The sequence below is a fragment of the Procambarus clarkii genome, chromosome 25, assembly GCF_040958095.1.
Source record: "Procambarus clarkii isolate CNS0578487 chromosome 25, FALCON_Pclarkii_2.0, whole genome shotgun sequence".
Lineage (NCBI taxonomy): Eukaryota > Metazoa > Arthropoda > Malacostraca > Decapoda > Cambaridae > Procambarus > Procambarus clarkii.
The window spans coordinates 21,931,650-21,942,429 of record NC_091174.1 but is presented as its reverse complement, the minus strand read 5'-3'; the positions used below and the strand labels follow the sequence as shown (position 1 = coordinate 21,942,429).

General features: G+C 41.0%; 1 protein-coding gene across 1 annotated transcript in view; it reads right to left on the bottom strand.

Annotated features, from left to right (window-relative positions):
* LOC138368451 (mucin-4-like) overlaps positions 1-10,268 on the bottom strand; it is a 30,379-nt gene extending 20,111 nt beyond the window's left edge. The window contains exons 1-2 of the mRNA XM_069330967.1: positions 10,102-10,268; positions 9,207-9,505 (exon numbers count right to left, since the gene is read on the bottom strand). Coding sequence (XP_069187068.1) covers positions 9,207-9,505; positions 10,102-10,268 — 466 coding nt within the window. The remainder of the gene's footprint in view (positions 1-9,206; positions 9,506-10,101) is intronic.
* Positions 10,269-10,780: the final 512 nt, after the last annotated feature.

The following is a 10,780-nucleotide window of genomic DNA, read 5'->3' as shown; positions in this document are numbered from 1 at the left end:
ATTTAAATATAAATGTAAATGTTCGTTTGGTCAGTATCGCAAATCTCCGAAAGTTCTTTAACGATTGCTTTGAAAATTTTACACAACATTGCATTCGCATACAATCGTGTTTTTATATAAACATACTATATAGATATCACTTCTGTGACAGGTAAAAAAAAACATGACTTTTTTTAAAAATTGTTTTTCATATGAGGGAAATCTCCTAAACCTCCTTACCGATTGCTTTGAATGTTTTTTACACAACGTTGCATCCGAATATGCGCGTTTTTATATATTTACTATATACATGTATTATAGTCTGTGGGTTGATGTTGTTGTCGTCGTGTTCCTCCTTTACGGACAACCCAACCCACAACTCGGTAGAGTGCTTACACCTCACTAGGAGATCACCCTTGGCGCTTCTGGCTCATGGAGAGGGGCTCAACGTCACACGTTTAGGGGATGCGGCTCCACCACTTAGCCTCGTTGTCACGTGCACTCACCCACTCGAGCCGCTGTGACTCCCACTCTCTCCTTAGGTGATATGATCTCCTCAATCCCCCTTTGACTTATTAGTATTACTTTCTACCCTGTCCACAGCAGTGGTTCTTGGTTCTTTCTCTCTCTCTCTCTTCCTTTACAATTTCCTGAGAAGCCTCACTAGGACAAGGGCAAACACCAGCAAATTGGAATACATTTACTGGACAAAGCACATACACAATACATACACACATATAATAATAATGAATCCTATACTCTATATTATTACAACCAGGTTGCACTCCAACGCCATCAGAACTCTATCATCAGCTTATCAAGTGGTATCCTATCTTCTGATTCACCTGATACTATCACCCTCCTCAAGTAGATCAAGTCTACATACACTGTTGCACTATCAACAAGATAAATATATATATATATATATATATATATATATATATATATATATATATATATATATATATATATATATATATATATATATATATATATATATAAATGTGTACAATGAAAATCAGCATGTGAATGCAATAACATATGTCAGCATAAATGTTCCTTGTTACACAACAATGATCAATCGATCACCCTATCAGTCCTAGAACGAATACATCTGTAGGTAATCCAGCCTACGACTGTAACTCTAAACTTCAGTACAAAACTCCTTGACATAAAAATGCCAACAGTCACTCACCTCTCACTGCGTCTTGCACGCTAATGACAACCAATCACTATCAACTCCCTACAAGTAATCCACCAGAACTTCCCTTCCACCTCTGGAAGTTCACTACCCTGATATCTTCAGGTTCTTCCGGGCTTCACTACCAGGATCCTCTGCAGCTCCTTCAGGCTGCTATCATGAAGTTTCCTTGAGCAACTACGGTGCTTCACCCTTCTGCTAGGGTCCTCCACAGCTCTCTTGGCTGCTACACCATGAAGTTTCCTCGAGCAACTATGGTGCTTCACCACCTCTACAGAAGCACCTGACACTCCTCTTCACTGCTTCTCCTCACAGCTCGAGGTCCTCTGCTCCACTACCATTGGAGTCTCATCAACTACTCCCTCTGGGCTGGCTTTGAAGTTCTCAGCAACTTCTTCCCCAAAGACAAACCTGCAACCCATCGACACTCCAATAAAAATGTTTCCCCTTTAACACATAAACAAAAATAATCACACAATATGTTTGCCTCAAACCTCTATCTGTCCTCTACATACAGTGAGAGTGGACTCCCCCGTTTTGGGTGGGTCCATACTCCACCTCGCCCGACGGCGGTCCTCACTTACGCTGGGAGGGTCCTCCACCGTTAGGAGCTCTCAGTCACCTGCCAGCGCTCAGAGGGGATGGACCTCGCTCCGTGTTCCTCCCTCTCCACTCTCTTATTTTAGGCTTTCTGCCTTATCAAAACATGTCTAACTTATAAATAGATATCGCTACTGTCGCTGGGCACACGACCAACTACAAGCAATCACTATGAACTGGCTTAAATCGTGCTTACCACAGATTGTCTCGTCGAGGGCGCTCCTCCCTCTGACGGAGCTTGGTCAGGGCCCTTCCACGGCCCACAATAATGTCTCTGGGCAGCTTAATACTCTTCTCGTCGACCAGGACTTGAGACCACAACGTTCCCAGCTCGATTCCACAGCTGGTACGTCTGCACACTTCTCTTCTCTTCGAGATATATCACTAGGGGTTCCCTTCTGACGGGAGCTCTACGGAGCACGGCTTTCCCCCTGCGATGTCTGGCCTCAAGTGAGGTCAAAGCCCTCCAGAAGCGAGCCTCACACCTCCAGCAAAATGTCCACATCTCCTAGCCAGTCATTTATCTATTTCTTCCTCACTGCCCACAATCTTAAATTGTTCATCATATCCAACCGACTATTTTACATGTGTTATCACCTCCATATTTCCTGGACCTTCCAGTTAGGTCAGGCTTGCTGAATAACTCTCAAGGGGGAGACTTGTTTCTCCTGCAGGCTGAGATCATAACAATGCCACACCTGTGACAGGTAAAAACATGTTTTTTTTAAGCAGCACCATCTGTTGGAAGTAGGAGCAACACACGCTGTAATATCCGAAAGTTCTTCACTGATTGCTTTGAAAATTTGACACGTTCCATTGGAATATGCTCATGTTTTTCTATAACTACTAAATAGATGCCATACCTGTGACAGGTAAAAGCATGCTTATTTTTTTCAAAACAGTACCATCTGTTGGACATAAAAGCAATACACGCAATACTAAATATATTTCGATTCCATTTCAATAATTCCGATTGCACTGATCTATTGAATTTTCATAGAATTCGATTTATTTTCATTTAGATTTAATTATATTTTATAACATTGTGTTGGAATTGAGTCGTGTTGTTTACCATACCATTCATTTCGTGAGTATAGTTTATTTTTTATTTATTTTTTTTATTTATTTTTTAACTTTTCTTATTTTGTAGTGATGGAAACATCAGATCATTTGATGTTCCCATTTTTTGATAAGAACGTCAGATCATTTGGGAACACATTAGATGAGAGAGTGGGACTGGTGGGAAGGATGAGGGGATGGGAGTGGGGGATGGTGGGGAAGATGAGGGGATGGGGAAGGGGGAAATGGTGGAGAAGAGAAGGGGATGGGGAGAATGGGGGATGATGGAGAGGAAGAGGGGATGGGAGTATGGGATAGTGGGGAGGATGAGGGGATGGGAGTATGGGATAGTGGGGAGGATGAGGGGATAGGGAAAGGGATAATTGTGGGGAGGACAAGGGGATGGGAGAGTGGGGGATGGTGGGGAGGACGACGGGAAAGGGGAATGGATAATGGTGGAGAGGACGAGGGAGTGGGGGATGGTGGGGAGGATGAGGGGGATAGGAAAGGGGATAATGGTGGGGAGGACGAGGGGATGGGGCAGTGGGGAAGGGTTGGGAAGATGAGGGTACAGGGGGAGGGGTCAATGATGGGGGAGGATGGGGGAGGCAGGGGAGGGTTGCTGTGGCTAGACAATGTGCATGCGTTGCTGAGCCACAGCAACGTGTGGACGGGTCAGCTAGTACCTAATAAAGATAAGAAAACACAACAGTAAGGGGGTGGTAGGATTAAAGAACACTGAAACAGGATTAGAGGGGACCTAAAAATCCCCCTCTTATGCGTTATTTGTGCTTTTCTCCGAGACTTAGGGTCCCCGTCTTCCGGCCAGAGGTGGTACTCCTTTCCTAATATATATATATATATATATATATATATATATATATATATATATATATATATATATATATATATATATATACATATGTCGTACCTAGTAGCCAGAATGCACTTCTCAGCCTACTATGCAAGGCCCGATTTGCCTAATAAGCCAAGTTTTCATGAATTAATTGTTTTTCGACTACCTAACCTATCTAATCTAACCTAACTTTTTCGGCTACCTAACCTAACCTAACCTATAAAGATAGGTTAGGTTAGGTTAGGTAGGGTTGGTTAAGTTCGGTCATATATCTACGCTAATTTTAACTCCAATAAAAAAAATTGACCTCATACATAATGAAATGGGTAGCTTTATCATTTCATATGAAAAAAATTGGAGAAAATATATTAATTCAGGAAAACTTGGCTTATTAGGCAAATCGGGCCTTGCATAGCAGTCCGAGTACGACGTTCTGGCTACTAGGTACAACATATTATATATATATATATATATATATATATATATATATATATATATATATATATATATATATATATATATATATATATATATATATATATATATATATATATGTCGTACCTAGTAGCCAGAACGCACTTCTCAGCCTACTATGCAAGGCCCAATTTGCCTAATAAGCCAAGTTTTCCTGAATTAATATATTTTCTCTATTTTTTTTCTTATGAAATGATAAAGCTACCCATTTCATTATGTATGAGGTCAATGTTTTTTTATTGGAGTTAAAATTAACGTAGATATATGACCGAACTTAACCAACCCTACCTAACCTAACCTAACCTAACCTAACCTAACCTAACCTAACCTAACCAACCGTACCTAACCTAACCTAACCTATCTTTATAGGTTAGGTTCGGTTAGGTAGCCGAAAAAGTTAGGTTAGGTTAGGTTAGGTAGGTTAGGTAGTCGAAAAACAATTAATTCATGAAAACTTGGCTTATTAGGCAAATCGGGCCTAGCATAGTAGGCTGAGAAGTGCGTTCTGGCTACTAGGTACGACATATATATATATATATATATATATATATATATATATATATATATATATATATATATATATATATATATATATATATACATATATACATATATATATATATATATACATATATATATATATATATATATATATATATATATATATATATATATATATATATATATATATATATATATATATATATATATATATATATGTTACATTGAATATGACCGCATATTCTATATTTATTATTTTCTGGTTTAGGGCTTCTATCCCTCTAACTATTTTCTTTGTGTTTAGATAGGAGCTGCCTCGTATGGGCCAATAAGCCTTCTGCAGTTACCCCTATGTTTCACCTCACGATTATCCCTTATGTATCCCCCATGTTTTCACCTTTATTGTATTATCACCTGACCCAGTGCGGGTATAAAATCAACTAGTATTGTAAGATCTGTTCACTTGAGAATGAACCATGGAGGTTCGAAACGTTGTGCAAATTATACAAATAAGTGTAATACACTCTATAGTAAATCACTTCTTTTCTTCACCTTAAAAGTACGAAAATGAGTTTTGGAGAACTCCTATTTCAATTAAGCCCTGATGCTAAGAAAATAGTTAGAGGGATAGAAGCCCTAAACCAGAAAATAATAAATACAGAATATGCGGTCATATTCAATGAAACATGTTTGAAAGAAAACCTGCTGCCAGTATACACCAATATAAACCCACATGACCCAGCAGTCCGCAATACAGAGTTTACCTATAGGTATAGGCAAGAGCTCATTCGGCATCAACTAAACAAGAAGAAGGAAGCCCTCCAAACCTTAACAGAGCAGGCTGAGCATCTGTTAAACAAATGGACCCAGCACGACATCCCTATCCAACTCAAGCAAACCATCAACAGTGAACTATTTAACCTGAAACAACAACATAAAACTCTTGTAGAAACAAAGACACTCCATAAGTTAACAGCCCTAAACGGTGGACAGTTAAAGATCCCTCGTCCTAAAGATGGCTACATTAACCTGACTTCTTATGATCTTACCCAGGACCAACGAGACCTCTTAAATCTTGGTCTAAATTGTCAATTCTTATCTAAACCAAAGATGCATCAAAAACGCCTGGAAATCGAAATGCTTCTGGACGATATCCATAAGCTAGAAGACAACAAAAAAGTCATCACCTCTGACACACTTCAAGCTGAACTACTTGCAGAAGCAGGGAAAAAACGAGGAACATATTCATCTACAATCTTAACCCCACGACTCAAAGAAGCAGCGAAACAACTAAAAAATCTGTAAGACGTAACAATAAGAAAAGCCGACAAAACAGCAGCATATGTATTGATTCTTACCCAAGAATACATGAACAAAATTAGCGACATCCTTAGTGACGACTCCAAATTTCAACGAATCACGAGGAACCCCGTGGAAGACCTTAAGCGGAAAGTAAACAAAACAATTACAGCAATCAACGCAAAGAAAGGTAGTGTGCATTTCAATAAACTTCAAGGCGACTATGGCTTAGGATATGCCTACGGCAATGTTAAGACGCATAAACCAGGTAACCCACTACGCCCTGTAATCAGCCAAATACCAACCCCAACTTATCACCTGGCAAAGAAACTCAATGAACTCCTAACTCCATACACTCCAAGTAAGTTTAGTCTACAATCATCAGCAGACTTCCTAGAATTGATCAAATCTACCCAGCCCGATGGAATCATCGCTTCCCTGGACGTTGAATCCCTATTTACCAACGTCCCAGTCGACACAACCATAGGAATGATACTGGACAGAGTATACAGAGACGAGAGCACCCCCAAATTAGACATACCTGAGCCACACTTGAAGAGTCTTCTCGAAGCATGTACAAAGGAAGCCCCTTTCATCAGTCCACAAGGAGACATGTATTTACAAATAGACGGAGTAGCAATGGGCTCCTCCTTAGGAGTTTTATTTGCTAATTTTTATATGGGAACCATCGAAGACAAGGTCTTCAGTAGCAGACAAAAACCAACTGTATACTGCCGTTATGTAGATGACATATTCGTAATAGTAAAAGATTCAGATGAACTAATTGACCTAAAAAGACACCTAGAGAGAGAGTCAGTAGTCCGATTTACACATGAAAATAGTAAAAATAACAGTCTGCCATTCCTGGATGTACTAATAACAAAAACAGGAACCTCTTTAAGCACCAACGTATATACCAAGCCCACCAACATAGGATTATGCCTGAACGGTAGAAGTGAGTGCCCCCAAAGATACAAAGCCAGTGTTCTCAATGCTTATATTCGTCGAGCGCTTACCCACTGTTCTGAATGGAGCAACGTGAGTAGAGAGTTTGAAAGAGTAACTCAGGTATTGGTGAACAACGGATATAGCAACGCGGAAATAAACGCTGCTATAAGAAGACACTTGGACCGTTGGTATAATCCAGAACCTAGAACAGAAACCACAAAACCTCCAATAAAATTATATTACAAATCAACCATGCACAGTGAACATATAAAAGAGGAAAGAATAATGAAAGAAATAATCCGTAAAGGAGTAAAAAGCACTACTCCTAACCAAAACATAAACCTGATAATATTCTACAAAACCAAGAAGACTTCCGAACTCCTTATCAAAACCAGCCCGAAGCCAACAGAGAACCCTCTACAGCAGTCAAGCGTTGTATACATGTACACTTCCCCCACGAAGGATGTAACCTTCAATGTAAGTACATAGGTGTGACGTCGACCAAGCTGACGAGGCGTTTGACATGCCATCTTCAATCCGGTGCCCCTAGGAATCACATGAGACAAGCCCATGACATTACTCTAACAAGAGAAATGTTGAACAAGAATACCTGCATAATAGACAAAACCCAAGATGCAAGAAGATTACAAATTCTTGAGGCAATTCACATAAGAATAGAGCGACCTACCATGAACACCCAAATCACGGAACTATTTACTCTACCCACCATGAGAGTAAGGACAAGACAAGAACATATCGATGCCAACACAGAAGACAATGTCCAACATAATAGGCCAATTACTCTGGATTAATCTTTGTGTTTAGATAGGAGCTGCCTCGTATGGGCCAATAAGCCTTCTGCAGTTACCCTATGTTTCACCTCACGTTTATCCCTTATGTATCCCCCCATGTTTTCACCTTTATTGTATTATCACCTGACCCAGTGCGGGTATAAAATCAACTAGTATTGTAAGATCTGTTCACTTGAGAATGAACCATGGAGGTTCGAAACGCTGTGCAAATTATTCAAATATGTGTAATACACTCTATAGTAAATCACTTCTTTTCTTCACCTTAAAAGTACGAAAATGAGTTTTGGAGAACTCCTATTTCAATTAAGCCCTGATGCTAAGAAAATAGTTAGATGGATAGAAGCCTTAAACCAGAAAATAATAAATACAGAATATGCGGTCATATTCAATGAAACATGTTTGAAAGAAAACCTACTGCCAATATACACCAATATATATATATATATATATATATATATATATATATATATATATATATATATATAATATGCGAACAAGCTTGAATGGTTCCCAAGCTAATATGCAACTGAAAAATCCACACCCCAGAAGGATTCGAATCCAGACAGCCAGGAGCACTATGCACCTTGGTGTAGCGGGTACCTTAACCACTAGACCACACTGACTGTACAAAACTTTTTGTAGTCGTGAGACTTCATCCAAGATCCGACAGCGCTCTGAGGTCAACTTGGGCACAGATATTTCATCGAATCACCTCACTTTATGGGGCCACGTGAGCAGCAAATGCGAACAAGCTTGAATGGTTCCCAAGCCAATATGCAACTAAAAACTCCAGGTGGTTATGGTACCAGGTACATCAAGGTGAATAGTGCTCCTGGGTGTCTGGGTTCGAATCTTTCTGAGGTGTGGAGTTTTCAGTTGCATACTGGTTTGGAAGCCATTCAAGCTTTTTCCATTTGTGTTGCTCACGTGCCCCACAAAGTGAGTTGATTTGATGAAATATCTAAGCCCAAGTTGACTTCAGAGCGCTGTCGGGTCTTTAATAAATAGTCTCACGACTAGAGACTATACAAAATGCAATGAGCATCTACCGTCACCTGCAGGCGAGGATAGATGCGGAAACAATGAGCGCTACAAGGGTAATCTGTTGTGCTGGACGCTGGCAAGATTTTTTTATATGGGATGTGACGTCATATCGGCGCAAATCGGAGACTTGACGAGGAACTGGCAGTATAACGACCGTCATGATGGTAGTTTACTAGTGGCGTCTGGACAACTGGCGTAACTACAGGTGCGCGGCTCCCGTGGAAGGAGCGGTGGAAGGGGAATGTGTGTCTAGACAATATTTTTTGGCACGTATTGTTGTTGTTTCTTGATGTTAAGCCTTTATGTTAGAGCATACGAATATTGCAGTCGAAAGGAACAGGCAGAATCTACTGTTATGCAGGAGATAACCTTAAGAGCTCCTCCTTGAAGCCTGTTCCTATCGCCCGAGATGCTGATGCAGAGTGATTTTAACCGGGAGTCTCCCCTTTGTAGGAATGGGATAGTGCGTCGGCGACGACGTTGTCCGAGCCTTTGATGAAGAATATATTGAGACTGTAGTTCTCCAGGTACAAGGCCCTGCGAAGTAAGCGCTGAATGGAGAACTGGGCCTGCTGCAAGAACCAAAGAGGATTTTGATCTGAGAAGACGTTCATAGGATGATAATCTTGGAGATAGGGTTCGTAGTGTTGCAAGCAGAAGATGATGGCCAGTAGCTCCTTCTCGACTGTACTATAGTTCCTCTGATGTGGTTTCAGCTTGTAGCTGTAGTAGCTGACTGGGAGGATTTCATCGTCTCATTACTACATTAAGACACCCCTAATGCCGGTGCTGCTGGCGTCGACGTTGAGGACGAAGGGTTTCCTTATATCTGGCGAGGCGAGAATAGGATTAGTATATAATAAGATACTGAATTGCTGGAATGCAATGGATTGAGAATTGGTCCAAATGTATTTATGCCTAGGGCTGGTAAGGTTGATGAGAGGAGTAGCCATTGAGCTGAAGTTCCTGCAAAATCGACAATAATATGATGCTAGACCTAGGAAGTGCATGAGCTGCTTCCGCATAGTAGGCCTTAATGGCTTGAATATGAATGAGCAGAGGTGCAATGCTTCCACTGCCTATAATATGACCCAGATAGCACACTTTACCTTTGGAAAATGTAGACTTTCCCAAGTTAACTGTAAGGCCAGCCTAGTGGAGCTTGTGGAATAATTGCTGTAGCTGGAGCAGATTGTCGCTCCAGGTGGAAGTTGCCTCAACGATGTCATCCAGGAAAGTAATTGTCTTCAAGGCTTTAGATGACGATGCTGACAGCTCTCTGAAAGGTAGCCCGGGCATTACATAGTCCAAAGGGAAGTCGCTCGTACCTGAACAGGCCAAAGGGAGTGGTGAAAGTGGAAATATTCTTTGCACGCTCTGTCAAGCTGATCAGGTAGTATCCCTTCAACAGGTCGATCTGAGAGAGATACGTTGCATTACCAATAGCATCAAGAATATCGTGGCAAGGGATAAGAGTCTTTGACGGCGACTGCATTATTTTACGGTAGTCAGTGCAGAGCAAAACCTTGACGTGTGGTTTTAACACCAGTGTACAGGGTGAGGCCCAAGGGGACTCAAGGTGTGGCCAGCCCATTGTCAAGGAGGTACTGCACTTCGGCGACCATACCTTCTTTCTTCTGTGGACTGATGCAGTAGTATGGTTGACGAATTGGCATCGTGTTGGGAAGTAGCTTGATGTCGTGTCGCACTACAGTACACTCCTGCGGAACGTCTTGGAACTAATTTTTGTGCATATTGAAGATGTGGACGAGTGGAGCACTGTTATGAGAATCCTGGAAATATTTGTGAAGATCATTCAAGATATCGGAGTTAGAGATCAAGGGACCTGAATCAATGCACTCAGAAGGAGCAGGGTAGGTTTCACTGAACATATGGATTCTTGAGGGTGGATATGGATATCAGCACACTGGGAGGATTACCTTGATACTGCTTCAGAAGATTGATGTGACACAGCTGGGTCATCGGCCGCCTATCTAGATTCTCTTG